Genomic DNA, 27,441 nt, shown 5'->3' with positions numbered 1-27,441 from the left:
TACTTTGGGCATCCCTGAGTTGTTTCTCCTCACCTGTAACCCTGGGGCTGACTGCTCTTCTGTCCGGGTTCCTGGCTTTTTATCCCCTTCCTCCTGCTCTTCCGGCCTGCTACTCTGGGTGGGCCTGAGTTGCCTCTCCTCGCCTAATCCCTTCGGCTGACTGCTCTTCTCTCTGGCTTCCTTGCTTTTAATCCCCTTTCTCCTGCTCTTCCCGCTTGCTACTTTGGGCGTCCCTGAGTTGTTTCTCCTCACCTGTAACCCTGGGGCTGACCAAATCTATTCTAAAAGTCTTAAAAAAGCAAAGGTGTCACTCTGACCACTAAGGTGCACCTGACTCAAGCCATGGTATTTTCAATGGCCTCATGTGCATGCAGAAGAAGCTGGGCCAAATAAGGAAAATGGAAGTGCATTTGAATATGGTGTCAGCGAAGAATGGACTGCCAGAAGAACCAACAAATCTGTTGGAAGAAGCACCGCCAGAATGCTCCTTAGAAGGGAGGATAGCCAGACTTTGTCTCACATACTTTGGACATGTTATCAAGAGGGACCAGTCCCTAGAGAAGAACATCATGCTTGGAAAAGTAGAAGGTAAGCAAAAAGGAGGGAGACCCTCAACAAGATGGACTGACACAGTGGCTGCAACAATGGGCTCAAACTTCGCAATGAGTGTGAGGATGGCACAGGACTGGGCGGTGTTTTGTTCTGCTGTATGTGGGGTCTTTACAAGTTGGAACTGACTCAACAGCACCTAACAACAGCAATCCTTTAAATCCTCCTTAATTAGAAGCCAGTTAGTCAAGACTCTCTGACTTGGGAACTATAGCAATGTGTCTGACCCATTTCACTAGCTACAGAGTTCAGCAGTAGGAGAGGACCAGTTTATCTCAGGGGAAGGCAGGGACACCGAATATATGCCTGCTTTTATTTAAAAGGGGTGTGTTGAAGGGTGGGTAGGCTGCCTTTCAATTGTATTAAGTCCGTAAGACAAGAGAAACTGGTTTTCACTGAAAAGGGAGATAGATTGTCCCTTCCCTTAAGGCTGGAGCTCTTTGCTCCAGTCAGCCTAGTAGACTTTTCTCTGAACCTCTCATCTCTGTGTCGCAATAGGGCAAGCCTCTTTTCATGCAGTGTGAGGCTCTGGGAAATGTACTTGAGATAAGTGCAAGGCCTTATCTTTTCAATATGCTTTCACATTGCTTCCGGACAAGGTTTTTCTTTTTTTGTTAGAGCCAGACCAAGGGGCCCAGGGACAGTGCTCCAACACCTTGGGTAAGGCCCGCTGTTTAGCTGCTCCCAGGAGTTTCCTCTGAAGGCTGGCTAAGTCACCTTCCCCATCAACTACTCAGATTTGAGCTCCAGTTTTCACACATTTCAGATCTAGGAAAGTGTAAGCACTGAAGTGGGAAAAGGCTTTACAAGGCAACCACCTGGTTGCCCTCTCCTTTTCCCTTTTAAGCTGCTTGGCCCTTTTACTCCCCTCAGTCTTCAGCTTCGGATTGATGGTCCTCTCTGGCACAGGCTCCTGCAACACTCACCTCCTATACCCCCTCTCCAAAACTTCTGAGCTGCCACTTCCCTCATCCCTTAGGCAGGAGGAGGCCCTGCAGGCACCCCATGCTGACTCCCCCACTCCTTCCTCTGCCACTGGCCCTCTGGCCCAGGGACAGTGGGGTCAAGTCACAAAAAAAGTGAGGGCCCAGGACCCTGGGAGAATTAGCCAGTAGGGAAGCTGGGACTGCTTGTGGCACATCTGGACTCAAGGAGGCAGCTGCAGGGGCTTTAGAAAAACACCGCCCAAGTCCCCACATTCTGCTTTTTGACAGGAAACTGACTCCCAAGAAATCCTGCTTGGAAACCCTTCACAGTGAAAGCAGCACAGCCTTCAGACCAAATCAACCCACTCAGATTCCCTTTGGCCATTTCCTGCTTCCTCCCCCATTCAATACCTCCTCCCCTCAATTCCCAGTCTTGGTTTTAAATGTTTCTGAACTGGGCTCAGAATTTTGTGAGGGTCCCTGGCCCCCTCAGATTCCTTCTCCTGAATTCTGGCTTTCAGAGTTGGACATCACAGTTAGTTCCAGGTTGTTCCTAATTAAATGCCGAGATTGAAAGAATCTAATGCTGGGATTAAATACCTTAATTACTTGGGAGAAAAGGCTTTCAGATTTAATGAGCTCTTGTAACCTTAAAAGGAGCTCTGGTGGCACAGTGGTTAAGGCATTCAGCTGCTAACCAAAATGTTGGCCTTTTGAGCCCACCAGCAGCTCCATGGGAGAAAGATGAGGCAGTCTGCTTTCTTAAAGATTTATAGCCTTGGAAACCCTATGGGGCTGTTCTGTTCTGTCCTAAGGATTGCTATGAGTCAACCAACTGGATATGGCAATGGGTTTGGGTGTAACCTTAAATCTTCCCAGGATGGAGAATTTGAAGGCTGGCTGTTGAAACCCACCAGCCACTCCTCAGAAAGAGATCAGGCAATCTAGTTCTGTAGAGAAACCCAAGGAGGGCTTGCTATGAGTAGAATCGACTTGACAACAGTGAGTTTGTGTGTTGTGTAAACGGCATAGACGATGGTAAAGGGTCATGCAAATGAAGTTTATTGACCACCAAACTCTGAAAGTTCTACCTGAAGTCTGCATACAAGGATGGAGACAAACTGGAGTGTTGTAAAACAGGTGGTGAAGGTGAGAGCTCCTATAGGTGAAAAATTTTTATAAGGGGTGAATTCTAAGCAAGAGGCTCTATTTTCATTTCTAACCACAAAAAACCAGGATCTCTCTTCCCACACTCTCCAAGCTTTAGTATTACACTGACATGGACAACACCAGCAACATTTGCTGACTGTCTAGAAAGGTCCTGATCTCCTTTCATGGGGGGCTATCCACACCATAATCTTCCTTCTGTGGTTCTTCTCACCCTCCTGGTTTGCAAGCTGATTTTGGAGAAACTGTTGCTTTCCGTAAGTCTCCTCAACACCATTAAAATGAGCAGAATAATTAAATCCAGTCCAAATTGGACACAAAGAGAGTTCTTGGTTAATTAATGTGCCAAGCTCCAGACCAGAGCTGCTAATCTACTCCGGAGGTGCCTGCAAAATCCCAGGCAGGGAAAAGTGCTCCAGTCTCATAAGAAAGTTGTCACTTGGCAAAAACAGTTCCCGTGTGGAGAGGAGAGTCACATTCCTATAGCCAGGAGTCATATGTTAATCTCACAGCTGACATCCTTGTGTAAATGAAAGGAGTGAGGTGCATGCACACAGTTTAGAGTCATTCCCCCTCAGCTCCCAAGCAGGCTGGGGCCCTGAAATCCTAAACTGCTGATGAATAACTGAGTTCACCAACTGCTTCTTCGTTAGCACCCAAGTCAGAATCTCACTGACCGAGAGGGCATTCTGTCCGGGAAAATGAAGTGAATGCGGACTCAACAAACTCCCTCCCTTTCACTTTGCCAACCCCACTCCCCACCCCATGTCCCTACCCCAACGGTCTCCCCTCCCTCCCTCGCACACAGTCTTGCCAGTCTTTGGCTAAACTAAGGCACAAACGCCAGCAGCCACTCACCTCTACACGGCAAACAACAGCAGCATTTAGCAAAGAGCCACCCCAAAGAGGGACAACGGTTGTAAGCCCGGTCGCTACCCTTCATGCTGCCCCGCAGCTCCAGCGCTCCTGCATGGCACAGGGAGCCAGCCAGCGAGGGAGAGCGCCAAGGAAAGGAAACTTCAGCTCTGTGCCCGGGAGTCCACTCTCCTCCTCCCCCGGGTCCTCTACCCGCACCGCGGCCGCGGCGCCGACTTCCAGCGAGCCAGAGCCACCTTGGGAAGGGGAGGAGGGGCCCGGGGTGGGGAGGGAGGGCCTGAGGGGGCGGAGTTCCAAGGTCCAGCTGTTTGCTGGAATCGCTGCCAACCGCGGGGCCCTGAACTTATGCAACATCGCCATTGGCTGCGGGCACAGGCAAGCGTTCAGAGGACAGTCCTACACAAAACCCCTGGCACAGAACTGGTATTCCTCTTTATGTGCAAAGGCCTCCCTCTCAAAAGCCAATCAGTCTGGCCTTAAAATATACAGCCAGATACGGCCAAAAAGGTGGGAGATGAACAGATTTAGAAGGTTCAACACTCAATAAAACGTTTTCGCACCAACAGATTCAACCTTTCTTTCCTCTCACCCTCCACAAACATAGACAGCTTCCTCTGTATTGAAAACATCTTCACCTAACTCTTCTTTTTCCTTCCGTTAAATCCTTGATACTAGAAATGGAATGTGAGTGGCTAACTGCCTCCATGAACAACTATCTTCTTCGCCATGAGACCAGAGAACTGGATTGTGCTTGGCAGCATAGTGGCTAAAGGCACTTGACTGCTAACCAGAAGGTTGGAGGTTCAAACCCACCAGCCACTCCTCGGAAGGAAGATGGGGCAATCTACTTCCACAGTGATACTGCCTCGGAAACCCAAGGAAGGGTCACTATGAGTCCGCACATAACAACAAACAACAACATTACTGAACATCTTATTCAAAAAGTCTATACGTGACCTGATCAAAGGAGGGATAATGTGAAAGAATTTCAAATTGTCATGGAATCTAGACTTTCTGAAGCCACCGAGGCTGGACAAACCCCTGAAACTATTGCTGAGAGATGATCTTTAAATCTTCAACTAAATATATCCTAAAGTCTTCTTTAAACTGAATACCAGTTTAGCTCAATTAGTAAAGAATATCTGCCTTGAGTATTGCTTTCTTTTGAAGAACTATCTATGTGGGATCAAGGTCACAACAGCAACTAAAAATGTTAGGAAGCTTAGGCAGTGAGTTTATGTTAATGGGGGAGGAACAATTTGGAAAAGAAGAGTCAGAATGGTTGCACAACTTGGAGAATGTAATCAATGTCACTGAATTGTACATGAAGAAATTGTTGAACGGGTGTATGGTTTGCTGTGTATATTTTCAACAACAACAACAAAGTGCCCCACTTTTTTTTTTGGCTCTCTGGTTGGAAGGATGTGCAAGAACACTCTGAATTTGCACTCGTGAAACCAGAGTTCAAAGCTCAGTTTTGTAGCTTACTAATCCTTTCCTCCAGCAGTGATTCTCACCTCTAGCAATGCCTGGCCTTTCTCCAGGTTCTGATTCAGTAAGTCTGGAATGAAGTCAAGATATCTATAGCTTTTTGTTTTGTTGTTTTTGTTTTTCGATATCTATTTTTTATTTATTTTTTAAAGCTCTGCAGGTAATTTCAATGTGAAGTCAGGGCTGAGACCCCTGATCAGCTGAAGGCCACTCATACTCTGGAGTTAGCTCCTGCTTGAGTGTTCAATGTTTTCATTTCCTCAAACTGACAGCTGGTATTTTGACTCTTTCTTCCACTGACTGTAATGATCTCATGCTAATTTCACGTTCCTTAATCCTCACTTCCTTGTGTAGATTTCTGATCTATGAACTGTTTGATTGCTGATATCAGCAAATTTCCCCAAAATTACCCAGTCCTTAGGAGCTCTGGTAGCATAGTGCCTAAGGCACTTGACTGCTAACCAGAAGGCTGGCAGTTCAAACCCACCAGCCACTCCTCGGAAGGAAGGCTGGGCAAACTACTTCCGTAGTGATACTGCCTTGGAAACCCAAGGAGGGGTTGCTGTGAGTTGGAGGCGACTCCACTGCACGCAACAACAACAACAAATCCTCACTTCCTTGTGTAGAATTCTGATCTATAAACTGATTGATTGCTGATATCAGCAAATTTTCCCATCCTGGCCTCCAAGGCTGGTAGTTCAAACCTACCAGCCATTCCTCGGAAGGAAGGTTGGACAATCTATTTCCGTAGTGATACTGCCTTGGAAACACAAGGAGGGGTTGCTATGAGTCGGGTCCAAGTCGACGGCACGTAACAACAACAGGCCTCCATTTGTGATGGTGGCTTAAAACTCCAAAATTCTTGCCAAATGTTGGTCATTCACTTAACAAATAGTTAATTTTATATATTACTATCCGGAACTCACTAAATTAAGCTGTATGGGAAATATAAATTGAGTAAAGACATGTTCTATGAGTAAAACCACAGGAGAAGAAAAAGGTGAGTTCTAGGAGAGGTAGTTGGTTCAATTTTCCATGACAGAAAATGGAAGTGGAGACAGACCAAAACTGGACATAAGGTAGAACTTTCTGCTTTGTGTGAAAAAGAACTGAGTAGTCACCAGTAACCAGAAACATCTGAAATTAGAGAAAGACAAGGTGTACATTGCATCTATATTTAATTTAAACTCTAAATCTTTTTTTTTAAATTGTATAATATCCATGTGTATAAGTATTCCCAGACGGTATGTGTTTTCATAATAATGTCTAGAGGAAATCATGACTGCATTATGCATAATAATTACTTCTCCTAATTTTCTCCATTTATAGTGGCCTAGCCATCGCACAATCAATACTCATGGAAGGAGCAGTCAACCATTCAGACTAGGACAAATTTTATTAGGCAAATCTGCTGCAAAAGACCTCTTTAAAGTGTTAAAGAGCAAAGATGTCACTTTGAAGACTAAGGTGCACCTAAACTAAGCCATAGTGTTTTCAATAGTTTCATATGCATGTGACAGCTGAACAGTGAATAAGGAAGACTGAAGAAGAATTGATGTATTTAAATTGTGGTGTTGTCAAAGAATGCTGAGAATCCATGGACTGCCAAAAGAAAGAACAAATCTGTCTTGGAAGAAGGACAGCTGAATACTCCTTAGAAGTGAGAATGACCAGACTTTGTCTCATGTACTTTGGTCATGTCAGAATGGACCATTCCTTGGAGGACTTTATCATGCCTGGTAAACTAGAGGGTCAGTGAAAAAGGGGAAGACCTTCAGCGAGATGGATTGATACAGTGGCTGTGATGACAGGCTCAAGCATAGCAAAGACTGTGAGGATGATGCAGGACCAGGTACTGTTTCATTCTGTTGTACACAGGGTCACTATGAGTTGGAGCCAACTGTCTAATGTGGAACCACCTTTGCACTCCTGGCATAAGTTCTACTTGACCATGGTACATTCTTTTAATATGCTTTTGGGTTCATTTTGCTAGTATTTTGTTGAAGATGTTTCCATCTATATTCATAAGAGACACTGATTTGCAGTTTTCTTGTGGTAACTCTGTGCAGCTTTGGTGTCAGAGTAATGCTAGCCTTATAGGATGAGTTAGGATGTGTTGCCTTCTCTTCCAATTTTTGGGAAAGTTTAAGAAGGATTTGGGTTACTTCTTTTGAAAATGTTTGACAGAATTCCCAAATGAAGCCATCTGCTCCAGGACTTTTCTTTTTTGGAAGGTTATCCTGTATGTTTTCTACTACTGCAACTCCTCTGTACTTGCCCATCTGACACTTGTCTGTCTCTTTCTGGATGTCTCATTCTCAAGAAAGTTAAGTCCTAGCTTATCTGGTCAATCACCCTCTTTTTCTTCAGAAAGGAAGGATAACTGATCACCATCTGGCCTGAACCAGGCCCAGAGTAAGGGGGAACAGACAATATTATGAGATTTCACAGAAGACCCTGGAGTCTCCCCAGAGCAGCCAAAGTTCACGCCCTTCTGTGGGATAGAAAGGGAGAGTTGCTGCAGGGATGGGTTCTTGGAGATTTGTGCTAAGCAGCCGACTGAGCAGGCCTGAGCTCAAGAGGAGATGAGCTATTTATCAAAGTGAAAGATGACGGCAGCTGGAGTTGCTAAAAACAAACCACTCCAGGTTTCATCTAGTTCCAAAAATGTTTACCTCTAAGTAGGTCAAAGTGTTCTCAAAGTAGGGCAGTGAGAAGTGCCAGTCTATCACTTTGACTGAGTTCCAATTTAGGAAGGCTTACGATTGCTAAGTGTCCACTACACTTTTAAGTGTAGTGTCCACTACTATTTTAATTTTGACAGTCAATGCCATCTTCCCTCCCACAGTGAGAAGCACCGGCTGCAGCAGCGTGTAGATTCACCTGGTACACTAAATGGAAAGTGGATTTTGTCTTAATGTAACTCAGATCAGTTTATTAAATATTTCCAATCATAGGAGGAATTAGGAAGACACTGACCATCCTCATATTTCTGAATTTTCAACCATTCATAATAGATGAGATGTTAGCCTATGTGTCCCTGCAGAAAACATCTCAGGAAATAGGATTTCAAAGACTACTTCAGTCAGAACTCCCAGCACCAGAAAAATTTTCCCTATGTCCAACCTGACACCCCCTGCTAATGCTTTAGCCAGTTTCCTCTATCAGTTCTTATAGCATAGAGAACACAGTTGAGCCTGGTCCTTTATATGCACTCTGCAGGGATCCTTGGTGGATGGTCTGTCCTCCTTCCTTACTTGCATCCATCCTTCCTCCCTCCCTCCCTCCCCTTTTCCCCTCTTTCCCTTCCTTCCTCCATCCCTCCCTTCCTTTCTTCCCTCTGAGAAATGAAGGTGGCCTCTAGAATCTGAAGAGAGCAGGGGAAAAAATTGTCCTCTTGTGCCTCCAGAAAGGAATGCAGCCCTGCCAACACCCTGATTTTAGTCCACTGGGACCCATGTTGGACTCTAACCTTCAGAATTGTAAGATAATATATTTATGTTGTTTTAAGCCACTATGTGGTAATTTATTACAGAAACCACAGGAAATTAATACATAGCAAATCAAGTCAGATCAAAGGCTGCAGGAGAGGTTTTGGAAGTCTTCTTCACAGGCCACATGTATTTGAAGTGAGACAGGAGCCATCAGAACGTTCTGAGCTGAGGAGGGTCTTCGACTCAGGCTTCCTCCCTATGCTCAGGAGCCATCCATAGAAACTGTCTGTCTGACCACCTGTGTACAGAAGTGGGAACTTGTACTTCCTGTGGCCTACTGGGCCTTGTGGAAAGTAAGGCAAGTGGGCACAATGTCGGAATCAGCATTCTTGGCTGGGGCTGATGGACACTAGTGAGAAAGAGAGAACCCAGCCCTATCACAATGGCAAGGATGAAGAAAAGGGCAGGCTGCTCAAGGACTAGGATGCCTCTTGCTCCTAAAAGGCAGAGAACTGGTATTAAATGTGGCAACAGCGGTAATTTGAAAGAGTTCTCATATTATTTGCATATATTTGAAGTTGTTTTTAAGGTCCAAGGGACACAAGGGAGGCCAGTGAGGAGGTGAGAGCAAGGTCCTGTCCATTCGGTCCGGCCAAGCAGCATGAGAATCCTGCCCCTGAAGGCTCCTCATGCTGTAGCCTGCACGGGCTTCTGGTCAAAGCCACTAAGGTCCTCCCACCTGAGCAGACAGGATGGGCTATCCCCAGTAGGGCAGGTCACCTTATTCCTTCTCTTCTCCCTAAAGCATATTCGGTGCACATCATTCCTGGGACCCTGCATTCTTTTGGGAAGAAAGTGGTTTCAGCTTAGTTAGCTCTAAGTAACAGAAAATTGCACAGTCTTCTATTTGCGAAGGAGTCCTGGGACGGTACAAATGGTTAACATGCTCACCACTAACCAACAGGTTGGAGGGTTGAGTCTACCTAGCTAACCAGAAGGCTGGCGGTTCAAACCCACCAGCCACTCTTCGGAAGGAAGGTTGGGCAATCTACTTCCGTAGTAATACTGCTTTGGCAACCCAAGGAGGGGTCGGTATGAGTTGGGGCCAACTCGATGGCACATAACAACAACAACAGGAGTGCCTAGGAAGAAAGGCCTGGTGATCCACTTTTGAAACATCAGCCATGAAAACCCTACGGAGCAGTTCTACTCTGACACACATGGAATCACCATGAGTTGGAAATGGACTCAATGGCAACTGGTTTGTTGTTTTTCTTCTATTTGGGAAACATTCCGTTTGCTGGGATGACTTCATCCTCTTCAACCTCTCCTCAGAAAGCACAATCAGTGGCAGTCTTTCTTCTCTGGAACTTGATTCCTAAGGTTTTCATTTTAGATCTGAGCTCCATCAGCTGGTTCATAAGCTTCCAAAACACAAGGATAATACCCATGCCTACCCTTCTCCCCTGGATGATGGAGCATCATTATGACATAAATTTCACAAAGTTATAGTGAGTGCCTAGAGGCAGGAAAATGTGCTATTGAAATAGGCAATTGACATAAGCTGGCTACAAAAGGAACAAGGCAATCTCTCTGCAGAGGGCCCCAGAGATTAGTTATTTCATGTTATATCATGCATCCTCCTCCTGCTTCAGTTCTACTTGGAGACAGCACCATAATGAGGTATCCTTAAAGGACAATGTGGCCTGGCTTGACATGTTCCTATTTGAGGCTTCAATTGCAAACCCTTTAATTTCCTAAATAATATCTGATGGGTGGTAGACAAGACATCTTACCCAGAATAAAGTAGTCTGCATACATTTTCCAATAGTCCTAGCTACTCCTTTAAGTCTCTCTCTCTCTCTTTTTTTTAATAAAGGAAGAGTGATTGGATGACACCTAAATCTCCCCCTTCTGAAACTGCATCCTGGACTCCCAAGTACTCCTGAAATCATACAATAACCATTGAGCTATTCCTGACCAATTCTAACATAAGTAAGTGGCAGAGATTCAGTTAAAAACGAAATAAGAAAGATAATTTTCACAAAACTTCCTTTGTCCCTCTTTTATTTGTATTGAAGAATGATGACACCCCCAGACCCACCTCAACACTCCAAGTCTCAATACAGCCCTCCATCTCTGTGGTGTGTTCTGAAGGTTACCTTCAATGACTAGAGGTAATCACTGAGGGAGAACCATAGGTCATTGAGAGGTGCCAAAGGTGCAAGATGGAATAATGTGCTTCATCTCATATAGATCAGAGATGACTTCAAACCTCTGAGTAAAAGGCAAGAGAAAGTCAGAAGAGAGGAAATAAGAATAAGCCATTCTTTCTTGGGAAATCAGAGCCAGACTGACCTGTTGTTGGTGGCCTGGAGAAAGAGCCCAAGGTAGGCCAGAAATAGACACTGAGGGGAGAGAGAAGGGTGCTGACTGGAGGTAAGGTTCAGGCTTCTGCAAAATCTATGAATAAAACTAGAAACAGAACCTTTGACCTCTTGAACAGCCCTGGACAGGAGTCAGGCTGGAAATACCCTAGACATAGCTGTACAGAGGTATCAGAAATAGAGCAAAGGGAAAGGAAGGAAATTAACATTAATTGGCAGTCTCAAGTGGCATGACTGGGCTGGGAAGTCTAACTCATGAGAGGTAAACTCTGTTACCCCATTTTATAGATTTAAAGGATCTTGCCCAAGGTCATCAGCTGGTAAAGGCTGAGCCAGGATTCAGACTGAGGTTTTCTACCCCAAGACTCTAGTTATTCCACACCTTTTATCATCTCTCTCTCTCTTTTAAATTGTAGTTTTTAAAAAATACATATACAAAACATTTGCTAATTCAATAATTTTTCCATATATAATTCAATGGCATTGATTATATTTATTCATTATGTTGTGCAACCATTACTACCACTACCATCCTTTTCCAAATTACTCCACCATTAACAGAAACTCAGTGGCCACTAAGCTGAGACTCCCTCTCTCTGTCTACCCTCAACCCCTGGTAACCACTAACAAGCTTTGGTCTCTATACATTGCCTGTTTCATTTAAGTAGGATCATATAGTATTTATCCTTTTGTGAATGACTTATTTCACTCAGCATAATGTTTTCAGGGCTTTTCCATGTTGTAGTATGTATCAGGACTTGATATTTCTTTATGGCGGAATTATATTCCACTGTATGTATGGACTACATTTTGTTTACCTTTCACCTGTTGATGGACATTTAGGTTGTTTCCACTTTCTGGCTGTTGTGAATTCATCTTTTCTATGTCCTACTGCATATACATCATTGTAAAGCTGTTACAGCCAGCTCACTTTTGTTTTATTCTAAACAATTAGCTTGTGCACATTAACAAGGCTGACTTTACAGTTTAAAAGTCACTTTTACTTAACACTGCCAGCTTGAGCCTCCCAGCAGCCCTGTGAGATAAGCATTTTTATCAGCTTCCCCTTGCATAGATGTGGAAACTAAGGCCCTCAAGATTAGGTGAATTTCCAGTGGAAACAAATGGCTTCTCATTCCACATCCTGTCCTCTCCTCAGACCATCTGACTCCCTGAGAGCCAAACCCTCCCCTGTTTTCACAAAGATTTGTGAGTACCCTTCTAGGAAAGGACAGGTTGACTGTAACATTGAACAATTTGAAATTGCTGACACTCAACCATTTTTTACTGCAACAATGACAATTTCAAGTGGTTGAATCTAATAAATTGAAAGTTAAAGTATTTGTTCTGTGCTTGGATGCATTAAACATAGGATACTTAGGGTACCTCGGGTTCTTCCCTGAACTGGACAGGAAAAAAAAAAACACACACACACACACACAAAGAGGATGCCTTTTTAGGACTGGAAGGGATCCTACAGGTAATTTAGGAAGATCAACTCAACTTAACTGCCATCAAATTGGACCTGACTCACCCCTCCTTGGATTCCTGAGGCAGTATCACTACAGAAGTAGTTTGCTCAACCGTCATTCTGAGGAGTGGCTGGTGGGTTTGAACAGCCAGCCTTCTGGTTAGCAGTCAAGTGCCTTAGGCACTATGCCACCAGAGCTCCATTTAGGAAGATACAGATATGAAGAAACAAAAAAAAATCCAAACCCACTGCCATCGAGTCAATTCTGACTCATAGCCAACCTATAGGACAGAGTTGGACTGCTCCTTAGGGTTTCCAAGGCTGTAATTTTTTTTTTTTTTAAATTTATTGTGATTTTGGTGAAAGTTTATAGGACAAATTCATTTTCCATACAACAGTTCATTCACATTCTGTTTCATGAATTGACTGCAATTACGTAACAGCTCTCTTCCCATTTCCTTTCTGTAGTTACCTCTTCCCTGTGTCCTTCCCTCCTCTGCACTCCAGCCCTGCCTCCCTGCTCCCCCCCGCCACTATCTCCCTGTGCAAATACTGCCCTTCTGTTCTCCCATGATTGATGGCTTCAGGGAGTGTATCTACCTGATGTAAATGTTCACTCCATATGCCTGTCTATTATTTGGCTGGAAGTCACAGGAGAGTTCCGTTCCAGACCTGAAAGGTAACTAGGGGCCATAGCCTCAGAGGTCTCACCAGCCTCTATCAGAGCAACAAACATGTTTTTTTTTTTTTTTTTTTTATGATTTTAAGTTTTGTTCCACATTGTTCTCCCACTCTATCCAGGATCTCCTGCACCAATCCCCCTCTGATTGGTTGGCAGTAGTAGCTGGGCACCATCTAGTTTTTCTGGTCTCATGGTCATATAGGCTGAGGATCACATGGTCTATTAGCCCATTGGACTAATTGTTTCCATAAATCTGATTTTCTTCATTCTTCTTTGCTCTGGACGAAGAGAGACCTATCATTGTATCTAGATGGATGCTTGTAAGCTTTTAAGATCCTAGTTGCTACTCACCAAAATAGGATGTGGAGCAATGTTTTTTGTAGTATGCTGTGCCAATTGAGACTGATGTCCCCTGTGACTATGGTCCCAAGGCCACAGGTCCAACTATTCACTCCCTGAGGGTAATCAAGGCTGTAAATCTTTAGGAAAGCAGACTGCCTCATCTCTCTCCCACAAAGCAGCTGGTGGATTCAAACTACCGACCTTTTGGTTAGCAGCTGAATGCTTCAACCACTGCACCACCAAATATAAGGTAATAAAAATGCTATTTTGTAAGAACAGGGAGATAGATATAAAACTACAGGAATTTTAGAACAAACACAATATAAATGACTGTAGTGATTAACCATGGGGGGAAAAAAAATCTAACCCATAGAGAGCCTCAGAAGGGGAGGTTCTTACCTCTGAGCTTTGTGCCCAGAGATAAAAAGAATAGATCAGGGAGGTCTGTGAGTGAGACCCTGCAGTATGCCTAGTTCCCAGGGGTGAGGCTGGATTGCTAGAAGTACTTAAACCTGAGGATGTTTAAAAGAACTATAAAACCACACACACAAAGAATCACTTCAAACAAAGTTTAGGATTATTGAATTTAACTCAAAATGTTTTGTTTCCAAGGCAGTATCACTTTGTTCTGCTCTAAAGGAGCTCTAGTGGCACAGTGGCTAAGGCATGTGACTGTTAACCAGAAGGTTAGTGATTTAAATACACCAGCCTCTTTGTGGAAGGAAGCCAGGGCAATCTACTTTTGTAAAGATTTACCACCTTGGAAACCCAATGGAGGTCACTATGAGTTGGAATTGACTTAATGGCAGTGAATTTGGTTTGGTTTGGCACGGACATTTAATTCTTTAATAAAAAGGATTCATGGAGAAATTGCTAGGCTCTTACTAAATGATACCTTAGAAAAGTTTTTAACATTTTATATGCAAATCAAATTACTTCATCTAGATAAAGATCAGAAGGATAGGGATCAGTGGGAGTTAGGGCTGGTGAAACCCTAGGTGACTAAGTGGTTTGTGACTGGCTGCTAATCTAAAGGTTGGTGGTTCTAACCCAGCAGCTCCATGGATGACAGATCTGCTTCCATAAAGAGAATAGCCAAGAAAATCCTATGGAGCAGTTCTGCTCTGGAACACATAGGCTGAACTGAGTTCAGGGGGCCTGCTCAATGGCCACAATAACAGATTTAAATTAGGGGGTTAGGGATAGGGGAATAGGAGAAGGAATAGTCAGGAAGTATCTGGATTTCAGCTCTAAGTAAGAAGAGTTTTCTAAAGTGGAGAAAAATAATATCCCAGTTTTCTGACAACAAATTGTAAAGATCAATTGTAATTTATTATCAACTCTGTTCACTTCTGTTCTGACACTGCTGCACAGGCTGTGCTTCTTCCTCTGACCCTAACCACCCAGAGCTAGGTCTGAGCACAAGTTAAAGAACCCAGCCCTCCAGGCTGCCAAGTCTGCCTAAGACCTCAGACACCAGCTGCAATCTTGGGAGTCTTCATATCCTTCTGACCTGCTAGCTACAAATTCAGGGTTTTCCCACTACTTCCTAAAGATGTTATCTATAATCTATGGATATCCAAGCCTCTCCTCATTCTGACCTGCTGGTTCCCACTACTCTCTTGGGTTCTATAATTCTTTAGAACAGCCCACAGAACTCAGAAAAATGCTATACTTATGATTACAGTTTTATTATAGCAAAAATGATACAAATGAAGAAACACATAGGACGAGGTCTGCGAGGGTTCCTAATGTGTAACTTCCATGTCCCAAAATGGGACACACTACTCTGCTATGTGCACTGATATCTTTGACCAACCAGGAAGGTAATGGAGCTTCTGTATCCAGAGCTTTTACTGGGGTTTCATTGCATAGGTATTATTGATTGAATTGTGTGCTCCTTCTCTTATGTTGTTGTCATGTGCCTTCAAGTTAGCCCTGACTCATAGTGACCCCTCCTTGGGATTCCAAGGCAGTATCACTATGGAAGTAGATTGCACAACCTTCCTTCCGAGGAGTGGCTGGTGGATTTGAACCACCAGCCTTCTGGTTAGCAGTCAAGTGCCTTAGGCACTACGCCACCAGAGCTCTTTCTCTTAAGCTGTGTTGATTACCAGGTGGTGGGTCTTTCTGGCCTGTCAAGCTCATATCGAAGAAAAGCCTCATTAGCATAGACCCTCAGGTGTGGCCTAGATGCTCCATCAAGGATCACAGAAAATACTAAGGTTTTAGGGGTTATCTCTTAGGAATCAAGGACAAATACCAAATTCTTTGGGCAAAGTTAATGGTAAGCTCCACACCTAACCATGAGGATTGCACTAAAATGTAAGAGACTTATTTGAGAAGTAATGGGCTCCCTGTCCCCAGCAGTGCTCAGATAATGCTTGGCTGACCATCTGTCAGGAACACTGTAGAAATGATTCCCAATAGTAGGGGAGAGAGTGAACCAAAACACCTTTAAGGTTATTTTCATTCTAAGATTCCAAGAGTTTTCTAATGTGGAGAAAAATAATTTCCCAATTTTCCGACAACCCATGGCCCATGGCCCATGAAAGTCAATGGTCTAATGTGGAGTTAAACCTAAACAATAACGACTTTTGATCAAATGAAAAAGGAGAAAGTTCCAATTCTAACTTTGTATAATTCTGAAAAATGACTAGAAGCTCCTTTTAGAATCGCCATTAATACATCTCTGTCTATTTCTGTTTTGTTTTAAATGCAGCTTACCTCAAGAAGTATCATCACTCAAGTTAATTACATTTTTTATTCAAATGCGTTACTTTTAGTTTCAATGTTGAATAACAGCATAACAGCATTATGACTTTTAAAAACAATCTTACTACACTTTTCATTGCAAACATACTATAATTCAGTTATGTTATTATAAAAGGAAATTTTGTGGGCTGGTGTGGAAACCTATTCCCACTCTGATTTCTTTACTCTCAGGTATGATTTTGTTTCTGTGAGCAAGTGAGCTCTGAATTCTAAAGTAGCTACCCCACATCTGGTCAATTACAATTGAGGTGGAATTATAGATTAGCAAACTGTAGCCTGTAACATATCACTTGATACAGGAAATTAAATGTTTAGGGATTATTCATCCTCTAATCATATGGGAGCTCTGGTAGCATAGTGGCTAAGGCACTTGACTGCTAACCAGAAGGCTGGCGGTTCAAATCCACCAGCCACTCCCCAGAAGGAAGGTTGGGTAATCTACTTCCGTAGTGATACTGCCTCGGAAACCCAAGGAGGGGTCGCTATGGGTCGGGTCCAACTCCACGGCAATGGTTGCATATTTTTTTTTTTTTGCAATCATATGTTCAATGTCCATGGTAAAGCCTTGTGTTAATTAAGCATTATGGTGTAAACCAAAAGCCTGAGATTAGCTGCTCCTAACGCAAGCCTATACAGAAAAGTAAGAGAGAGAGACTTTTGGAGCACTCCCTGAGTCCATAGGCAGAAGAAGCCTTTAAGTCTCTGAATGTGATAGCAGAGGGGACAGAGAAGGCAGGGTGCCTGAAATGTTTGGCTTTTTGGCTCCCAGCAGCAGAGAGTAGAGAGAACTCCTACCCTGCAGAAAATCTATTAGACAGGCTGGACCAGCTCCAGGGGTTGGCTGGCCCCTATCAGAGCTGGACCAAACTCAGCCTGCTGTCCAGAGTGCTGCTCAGATTAGTTCTGGTCCAGATGAGGACATCAGGATCTTATTAGTAGACAAAGTACCAACATTGCAGTCTGTTTTTGATCGCTGCTGTTACCCTTAGGGCAAGGAACACATGACACTAGAGGTGAGAGGAAGAGTGACAAGGGAGAATGAGGAAGCAGTATGTATGGCTGTTTGTAATATCGTTTAGCCTCTTTAAATCCTCATCCAGCTAGACTAAAGGGTAGGCTGTAGCATAGTGGCTACGGTACTTGATTGCTAACCAGAAGGCTAGAGGTTCAAACCCACCAGCCACTCCTCAGAAGGAAGATGGGGCTATCTATTTCCGTAGTGATACTGCCTTGGAAATCCAAGGAGGGGTCGCTATGAGTCGGGCCTGACTCAACAGCACATAACAACAACAAGGTCTAAAGGGTAGGCTAGTCAGATGACAAGAAGATAAACTAAAGTACCTGTATCAAGTGCCTTCAGACTTGGGAGGTTGTGAAGCACAGTGGTAAAGAGTGAGACCTTGGAAATGGACAGACCTGGGTTCAAATCTAGGTCCACTGCTTGTTAATTATGTTACTCTGAGTCTCCAAGACTCAGTTTCCTTGTCTGCAAAACAAGGAAAATACTACTGTTGTTAGGTTTAAATCCTTAACCCAGAACTTGACTCTTAGTAAGTCTCAATAAATGTTAACTATTATAAGTTAATAAGTCAATGGTGCTAAAAAGGACAAACAACCTTAGGTTGTATATTTGTTGTTGTTAGGTGCCATTGAGTCAACTCCAACTCACGGTGACCTTATGTACAGAACAAAACTGGTCCTGCATTTTTCTTACAATTGCCAGCATGTTCAAGTCCATCACTGTAGCCATTGTGCCAATCCATCTCACTGAGGACTCACATGCCCTCATTGGCCCTTCACTTCACCAAGCATGACATCCTCCTCTAGCAATCAGTCCTTCCTAATGATGTGTCTGAAGGAAATGAGTTAGACAATGTTTTGTTGTGATTCATTAGGCTTTCATTGACTAATTTTCAGCAGTAGATCATTAGGGTTTTCTTCCTGATCTGCCCTAGTCTAGAAGCTCCTCTGAAACCTGTACACCATTGGTGACCCAGCTGATATTTGAAATGCCAGTGGTATAGCTTCCTGTATCATGGCAACATGCAAACTACCACAGCATACCAAACTGACAGATGAGTGGTGGAGATTGTATATTTATTTTATTTTTAAATTATAAAGCTATTTTATTTATTTTCTGTGAGTCAGAATTGACTCCAGGACAAATGGTTTGGTTTGGGTTTAGAATTACTTTATTTTATTATTATTATTTTAATTTTTGCAGTGTTCCCTTTCCTCTCCTCCCACCCTTGGTAACCAGCAAAGAAAATTTCTTTCATAGAGATTGTATATGTAGAAATGCATAATTTCAGTTAGAGCCCTGGTGGTACAATGGTTAAGTGCTTGGCTGCTAACCAAAAGATCGGCAGTTTGAACCCACCAGCCACTCCATGGGAGAAAGATGTGGCAGTCTGCTTCTGTAAAGATTACAGCCTTGGAACCTCTATGGAACCTCTACTCTGTCCTATAGGGTCACTATGATTTGGAATTGAATTGATAGCAGTGGGTTTGGCTAATTCCAGTTCAAGGTAGACTGTAGGTGCTGGACCTGAATCCTTGTGTTCAATGCCAGTTGCTACATTTTCAAGTGGGATGCTGATAAACTAGAGTTCTTTTGCTGTTGTTGTTGTTTGCCGTCGAGTCGGACCCGACTCATAGTGAGCCCTCCTTGGGTTTCCGAGGCAGTATCACTACGGAAGTAGATTGCCCCATCTTCATTCCTTGGAGTGGCTGGTGGGTTTGAAATGCCAGCCTTCTGGTTAGCAGTCAAGTGCTTTAGGCACTACACTACCAGAGCACTGAATTCATTTGCAATGAGGAATGGGTGAAGGAATTGAAGGCTGGAGAAAAGAACATTAAGGGGAGATACAAGTACTGTCTTCAAAACTTGTGCAGGAGGAAGAAGACTTTATGCTTGGGCTGTAAAGAACAAAGCAAAGAGCAATAATTTCAGAGAGTAATCATTTTATTTCAGTATAAGGAGTAATTTTTCAGTAATTATAGCTGCCTAAGAATTAAATGGGAAACTTTGTGAGTGGTGAGCTCTCTAGCATTTGACATGGTCAAGCAGAGGTCATTTGGCCTTGTCTCAAAGAAGAGACAGAAAGAATTCCAGTGCAGGGAGGGAATTTGGACTAGATAGTATTTTCAATCACCTCATATGCATGTGAAAGCTGGACAATGAATAAAGAAGACTGAAGAAAAGTTGATACATTTTGAATCGTGGTGCTGGGCAAAAAATACTGCAAAGACCAGAAGAACAAACAATTCAATCCTGGAAGAAGTACACTAAAATGTTCCTTAGAAGCAAGAATGGTCAGACTTCATCTCACCTAGTTGGATCTGACTCAATGACAGTGAGTTTGATTTTTTTTTTTTTTTGCTATGCTTACTCAAGGAGCTCTGGTAGCATAGTGCCTAAGGCACTTGACTGCTCACCAGAAGGCTGGCGGTTCAAACCCACCAGCCACTCCTCGGAAGGAAGGTTGGGCAATCCTACTTCCGTAGTGATACTGCCTTGGAAACCCAAGGAGGGGTCGCTATGAGTCGGGGCCAACTTGACGGCCAACAACAACAACAACAACAGTTTGGTCATGTGATCAGAAGGGACCAGTCACTTCACCAAGCATGATGTAAAGGATATCGTGCTTGGTAAAGTGGAGGGTTGGAGAAAAAGGGGAAGAGTCTCAACAAGATGGATTGACACAGTGACTGCAACAATAGACTCTAGGACAGCAAGGATTGTGAGGCTGGAGGACTGGGCAGTGTTTTGTTCTGTTGTACATAGGATTGCTATGAGTTGAAGCCAACTGGATGGCACCTAAACATATCAACAACAGTCTCTAAGAACCTTCTAATTCCAAGATGTTGTTGTGAAAGAATAAAGAGGCATAGTAGGAAAAGAACTGTATTAAAAATGAAGAAACTTGGAACTTCGAGCTTACTAGCAAACACTTGCACTGCTTGGATCTTCAGTTTCTCCACATGAAAAATAATGAGGTCATTTGGCACAATCTGCTTTATAATGGTAGAGAGTGATGAAGTTCTAAGTAAATTGTATAGACAGTCGTGTTTGTGGAATTTGGAAGAGGGAAAAATTTAATTTTTTTTTAATATTCCTGGTAGAATATTAATATTAATATTCTTGGTAGAAAGATAGAATTTTGTTGTTGGAAAGGAGCTGGGAGAATGTTCCACTGGATCCTAAGGTCCAAGAATGAGACTTGGAGAGAGATGGGGAGGATTATTGAAGAATCCAGCCTGGCTAGAGCAGAGGGTTGGGATGGGGAGTGGTAGTGGACAGAGTTAGAAAGGGAGGAAGGGGGAAAATCCAGGAAGATCTCAAGTGCTGGGCCAAAGAGAATGGAGATTTCCTCAAGGGCAATGGGAGAGCCATTCATCAAAGGCTTCTGAGCTGGAATGACATGACACAGCAGTGCCTGAGGAAGGCAGGTCTGGTTGCTGAACTAATGTGAGTGAGGAGAGAGGGGCTGACTTGAGTGGTAGGCAGGCAGGAGTAAAGATGGTAAGAGGAGCTGTCTATGACAGAATATATAGGCATAGCTCAGAGAGACAGTGCAGGTTTTTAGTTCCAGAGCACCACAATAAAGTGAATATTGCAATAAAGAGAGTCACACAAAGTTTTCTGTTTCCCAGTACCTATAAAAGTTATGTTTGCACTAGGCTGTAGTCTATTAAGTGTGCAACAGCATTAAGAAAAAGTTTGCAATGTTGTGAGAATTACCAAAATGTGACACAGAGACAGTGACCACATGCTGTTGGAAAGATGGAGTGGATAGACTTGCTCAACTCAAGTTTGCCACAAAACGTCAATTTTTAAAAAATGAAATATCTGCAAAGCACAATAAAGTGAAGCACAATTAAGAGAGGTATGCCTGTAATTCATTCATTCATCCAGGGCACATACTCACCCACCCACATGCACACACCTGTCTCCCCAGACCCTTATTTCGTACTTACAAAGTAGTATAGTACAGTATTGCTTTTAGAGTCAGAAGACCTGGATGGGACTTCCACTTTTTCTCCTGTCTAATTTTACAACCTTATTAATTTCTAATTTTCCCAAGCTATTTTTATCTGTTAACAGGTGGACAGGCACAGCTATAATCACAAGCGTGAGAATCAAATAATGTCATGGATGAAAAATATGCTTGCAAACTATAAAGTGCTGGATAAATGTCAGGAGATTATTATTACTCTATCTGGAAGCCAATTGGAAACTGAGAGTGAGGCAGGGGGTGGTCATCCCTGGGGGAGGAGACCTTGTTACATCCTCCTTTGATGCAAATCAAAGGTCCAAAGGTGGACCTTGTTCTAAACCTCTTGCTTGGTCTGAGAAGTCACTGCAGTTCTCTGTGTCTTCTGCTTCTGTGTTCAGAAAAGGAGAACTCTTAGTTATCTCTATTATATACAGTGCATTTGTGAGGATGAGGAGAGATCATGGGTATAAAATGGAGTATGAGATAGTCTGGAAAGGCAAAGGAATGCCTCTGGAAAAAAGAATTCCTAGAACTGTCAGTTCTCCAGGTGAGATACTTCTAGGAAAATGGGTGCTCCTACTGTTGTTCCTCCCCTCACCCCCACAAACCATGATGTGTGACAGAGATAAAGGTGGCAGTGCATGTAGGTGGATGGGGTGAATGAGGAATGAGTACAAGAGCCTTTGCAACTAAAGGGTCTTGATGATTGGTTTCCATGCTGGAGAACCCTCCAGAGGTCAGAGGAGGGCGCCAGGATGGAAACAGAAGGGAAAGGGGGCTCTGGATTGAAAAAGGCGGAATTCCCTTCCTTTTTTAGGGATTGTTGTCATTATTGTTGTTAGTTGCTGTTGAGTTGATTCCAACTGATGGCCACTTGCTATGTGCACAGTAGAACTGCTCCATGGGTTTTCAAGGCTGTGACTTTTTGGAAGCAGATCACTGGGCTTAACTTCTGATGTGCTTCTGAGTGGGTTCAAACCACCAACCTTCTGGCTAGTAGCCAAGCAGTTAATGTTGTGCCATCCAGAGACTCTTTTTCAGAGTTCAGGGTCTCAGAAAATAAGTAATACCTTTCAAGCAAGATTATTTCAAATGGTATAACTCTGTATGTCTTTTCCTTTTGGTACACTGTAATTTTTTTGTAAAATATTTTTTATTTTTCAAAGTATATTTTGTGGCAATATTGGGAAAGTTAAGATATAAATGCATTCATGCATTATTTTAGAATGCCTTCATCCATAGATGTACCTCCCCACCCCCTTTTTAAAAAAATTGTGATTTAGGTTAAAGTTAACAGACTAAATTCATCTTCCATACAATAGTTCATACACGTTTTGTTTCATGGCATTGATTACAATCCCCATGTTGTAATACCTCTCTTCCCACTTCCTCCCTGTTGTTACCTTTTCCTTGTGTTCTTCTTTCCTATGCATTCCTGCCCTTTGCGCTATCTCCCTGTGCAAATGCTGCCTTTCTGATCTCCCATGGCTGATTGTTCTAAGGAGTGTACCTATGTGATATAAATGTTCACCTTGTAGGCCTGTCTATTGTTTGGCTGGGAGCCACAGTGAGTTCAATTCCAGGCCCAAGGGTGACTAAGGGCCATGGTCTTGGGGGGGGGGGTTTACCAGTCTCTATCAGACCAGTAAATCTGGGTCTTTTTTTATGATTTTGAGCTTTGTTCCACATTTTTCTCCCATTCTATTCAGGATATCTTATTCTGATCCCTTTCCAAGTGGTTGACAGTGGTGGCTAGGCACTATCTAGTTCTGGTCTCAGGGTAATATAGACTGAGGTTCGTATGGTCCACCAGTCCCTAATTTTTTATAAAATATTTTTAACATTTCAGCTTAATAATAAAGAAAAAAAAATAGCAAAAGCCACTATTTATCACTTACTTCTATGTGCTAAGTATTATGCCAGGCATGTTCATTTGTCATCTCTTTAATCCTCACTACAATCCTACAGGGTGTTGTTATCCCCCTTTGAAGGATGTGCAGACTGAAAATGAGTTGTTGACAGACTTGCTCCAACCTCAGCTGTTGTTAGTATGTGACTCCAGAGCCCAAGCTTCTCGACTTTTCTACACAACCTTCTACAGCCTGAGTAAACTGGGGTTTGGTAAAATTTAGCCCCTGTAAAGAGAAGAATAGGGTTCTTGAAGCCTGCTAGATGATAAAAGAAATCACCAGGAGACTCCATAGAAGGGGTTTTTCTGTGAACAAACCAGGGCTGTCCCTCCCCCAGGGCATCTGCTTCTAGGGCTCACTTTGGAAGCCGTGGGCCTGGTTTCACTAAGCAAAGTGGAATTTCCTTACAGCTTTTCCAGACACTCAGCCAAAGCCAGAGATGAAGCAACACAGGATTAAAAAGACAACACAGGTGTCTTATACAGCCAGATGGGGAAGATCTTAGAGTTTTTGGAGTACTCAAGACCAATGCATCTTTAATTGTCTCCTAAGCCTGATGCCCTGGGTATGCCATACCCATAAAGCAGTGGTTCTCAACCCTTATGAAACTTAAAACATACTAATGCCCAGGCTCTTGGAGGCTCTGAATGAACTAGTCTGGGAGGGAGTGAGGCATCTCCTCTAGGTGGTCCTAAGCTACATCCAAGAGCTGACAACTACTATAACAAACTCTGCCTCTTGGTAGGGGCTCCTGCCGAGGAAGTGAAATGACTAGTGTAAAGAGGAATGACTAGATCCTGGAGGTCCCAACCCCAATGAGAAGCCCCAAGATGTCAGGGCTGCAGTGATAGGAAAGACAGGGTCCCCACTTTGTCCCAGAGGCAGTTTTGTTTGTTTTACCAATCCCATCATCAGTCACACTGCAGATGTATCAGGACGAAATAACCAACCACCATCTCAGGAGAAGACCTAGGAAGGAAAGCTGAGAGAGGAGCCTGAGTGCCACCCAGATGCAGAATGGGCAGAGTGTGGGGTGGACAGGGCACTGGGCCAGGAGGCAGGATGCCTGGTTCTACTCCAGCTCTGCTGTGAACTCTCCCTGTGGGTTTGGGAAAGTCATCTTTGCTTTCCTGTGCTCAACAGTCACCCTGAAGGTGAAGAAACTGGGCTAGTGTCATGGTTCTAAACCCTGGCTGTACCTTAGATTCACCTAAGGAGTGTTTAAGGTCCCTGGGGGCACAAACAGTTTGTGCTCAGCAGGTAAAGGAAAGGTTGGCAGTTTGTATCCATCCAGTGGCACTGTGGAAGAAAAGGCCTGGTGATGGTTTCTGTGAAGATTACAGCCAAGAAAACCCTATAGAGCTGTTCTATTCTGTAATACATGGGGCTTCCGTGAGTCAGAACTGACTCAAGAGTCCCATGGGCACTCTTACCTGATGCTCTCCATGCAGGTTAAGAGGACCAGTTCTTTTCCATGAAGTGAAGAAGAAATCAACTCTGACCTCCAATGACAACAAGATAAGGCCACTTTATTTTGTCCCACAACCTTCCTGCAGAAGGACATTTCATCCTCCATACAGTTGCATACAGTTTATAAGGTGGGTTCCCAATGGAGACATAGTCACTGCTGAGAGAAAAAAAGGCCAGGTTGCCAGTCAGGCAGCTGGCTAGAAGGGAAGAAGGAGAAGCTAAGAGGCTAACACTTGGGAGAGATCTTGAAGAGAGAGGGAGGAGGTTCTACAAACTGATGCATGTGTGTAGGTGCAAAGATTTTCAGGTAGGGCCTTAGGGGAATAAGGGATGCTCCAAGTAGAATAGTGATTTAAGACCTGTGGTAGTTACTGTTGTATGTCAACTTGGCTGGCCCACCATTTTGAGTGGCTTGGCTGCTGGAAGTATATTCTCCATGATGAGATTGGAGTGGTGTAATCACCTCCATGGCAAAATCTGCTGTGAGCAGTTAATCAGTTGAAGGAGAGTTGCCTGTAGGATGTGGCCTGCTTCCTGTATCTAGAAAAGGGATCCTGTATTTGGTTCAGTCTTCATCTCTACTCCCTGGACTTTAACCAGTGGCCTGCTGTGTTGCCTGCCAATCTTGGGATTGTAGCCTTCACAGACTATGAGCCAACAATCTGCCATTTTACCTGATGATCTTGAATTCATCAGCCTCAGCAGCCAGCAGCTGCATGAGTCAGGAGAAGCTCCCAGCTTGCTCCAGTGGGCCTGGTAGGCAGAGCTGAAAGCCAAGGTTGAAAGGCTTCCACCCAGCCCCTTGAGTTGGCACTCTGAATTTGGACTTCTAGCCTCCTAAACTCTAAGACAATAAATTTCTGTTTGTTGAAGCCATCTCTTTGTGGTATTTCTGTTACAGTGGCACTAGAGAACTAGGACAAGACCTGACTCTACCAAGAGTCAGGCACTTCCATATCCCAAGACCCTACTTAGAGTCCACATGGGTGAAAGGGAAGTGAGAGTTCATAGGCTGCCATGTGAAGGCCCAACATAATTGGCCTATGCTTGGGGAGAGAGAAACCAAGCTATAAACATGAAGAGCCAAGGAAATTGGTGAGAGGTACTGATGGTCCCTTGAAGAAGTTGTGCTGGCTGGTGGAGTTAGCTGGAAAGCTTTATAACAGCTTTGCTTTCTTTCTTGCCCCTATTTGCCATCCCTGGTTCTCAGCTTTCATTTTTAATTAGATGTCCACTAACCCCTCCTCTGAAAGGTCTGGTGGCGTAGTGCCTAAGGCATTTGACTGCTAACCAGAAGGCTGGCGGTTCAAACTCCCCAGCCACTCCCCAGAAGGAAGTTTTGGCAATCTACTTCCATAATATCACCTTGAGAATCTAAGGAGGGGGGGTCACTATGAGTCGGATCCGACTCCACAGCAGTGCATTGCTTACCTGATTGCTTACGCCTCCTCTAATGAAGGGAATAAGGCCTATGGAGGCAGCAGTCAAGAAACCAAATGATGTATTGCATTAGGCAAATCTGCTATAAAATATCTCTTTAAAAAGTTAAAAAAGCAAAGGTGTCATGTTAAAGGCAACTGATTCAAGTTACTGTATTTTCAGTAGCCTTATATGTGTGTGAGAACCAGATAATGAATAAAGAACACCACAGAAGAATTAATGCATTTGAGTTGTGGTGTTGGCAAAGAATATTGAATATATCATGGTCTGCTAGAAAAACAAAAAAAATCTGTATTGGAGTAAGTTCAGCTGGAATGCTCTTTAGAAGTGAGAATGGCCAGACGTTGTCTCTCTCTCTTCTCTTGGTCATGTTTTCAGAAGGGACCAGTGCCTGGAGAAGGATATCATGCTTGGTAAAGAGGAGAGTCAGAGAAAACAGGGAAGACCCTGAACAAGATGGACTAACACAGTAGTTGTAAGGATGGGCTAAGGGATGGCAATTATAGTTGGGATGGTACACGACTGGGCAGGGTTTTATTCTGTTGTACATAGGGTTGCTATGAGTCGGAACAAACTCGATGGCACCTAAAAACAACCACAATAATGGAGAGGAAGCTCCCTCCTTCTAAAGTTCTTAGTCTGCATGCTCTCCCCCACCCTTCTCTGGATCTCAGATAGACTCTGACAGTTGCTTTCTGCTTCTCCCCCTTGACTTTGCTCTCACCTAGCGGTATACGATTTGGACATGAAGGCACACAGGTGGGCTCAGATGGCTAGGGGGTAGGGATGCCCATTTTACCCAGCCACAGCTAGGGATACCAGACCTTGGCCAAGACATCTCAAGTCTTCCCCTGAAGCTAAGTCCTTCCTAATGAAAACAGCCCACACCAGATCTATGAGAAGTTAACTTTTCCCAGCAAATGAATTGCTGTCCTTGGTTTTGTCTCTGGAGATGCCTCTAGAATGGACTTGTGGGAGCTTGTAGCTATGCTGCTGGATAATCTATGACAGATGATAGAACAACTTTTCATGACAACTGGTATGTATTGCATATTTAACTGCACTGTTTCATATATATTACTTCATTACACCCTTACAATAATTCAACCCTCTTTGTGCCTCAGTTTCTACTTTGGTTAGACATCGAGCAGAACCATATTCCTGAGTCTCCTATTTCCCATGAATTTCTCTAGTCAGCTACCACAAAGCTCCACCCTCAAATACAAATTCCCACACAACTTCCTGACATGGCCCCTCCTTAGTCCTCAGAGAAAAGGGAGGAAAAGAGTGGTGATGGCTAAACTGGGAGTGGGGCATGTGTGTTCCTGGTGAGAGGAGAAGGATGGTTCAACTCTGGAAGGATGCCTGCTGGAATAATGCAACCTGACATTGCCATCTAGTGGAGGAAAGAATGAAGTCAGGCTTTGGCAAATTCCAGAAACTAGCATTTCCTACATTTAA

At 43.6% G+C, this 27,441-nt stretch overlaps 1 protein-coding gene across 1 annotated transcript in view; it reads right to left on the bottom strand.

The window, feature by feature from the left end:
- KALRN (kalirin RhoGEF kinase) overlaps nt 1-27,441 on the bottom strand; it is a 1,074,930-nt gene that overhangs the window by 192,856 nt on the left and 854,633 nt on the right. Inside the window, exons 34-35 of the mRNA XM_042782122.1 lie at nt 3,746-3,941; nt 3,561-3,668 (exon numbers count right to left, since the gene is read on the bottom strand). Coding sequence (XP_042638056.1) covers nt 3,561-3,668; nt 3,746-3,941 — 304 coding nt within the window. The remainder of the gene's footprint in view (nt 1-3,560; nt 3,669-3,745; nt 3,942-27,441) is intronic.

Source organism: Orycteropus afer, unplaced genomic scaffold, assembly GCF_000298275.1.
Source record: "Orycteropus afer afer isolate SDZICR_OR568_19922 unplaced genomic scaffold, OryAfe1.0 scaffold00245, whole genome shotgun sequence".
Lineage (NCBI taxonomy): Eukaryota > Metazoa > Chordata > Mammalia > Tubulidentata > Orycteropodidae > Orycteropus > Orycteropus afer.
The sequence above is the reverse complement of the archived record's forward strand: the minus strand, read 5'-3'. Positions and strand labels throughout refer to the sequence as shown.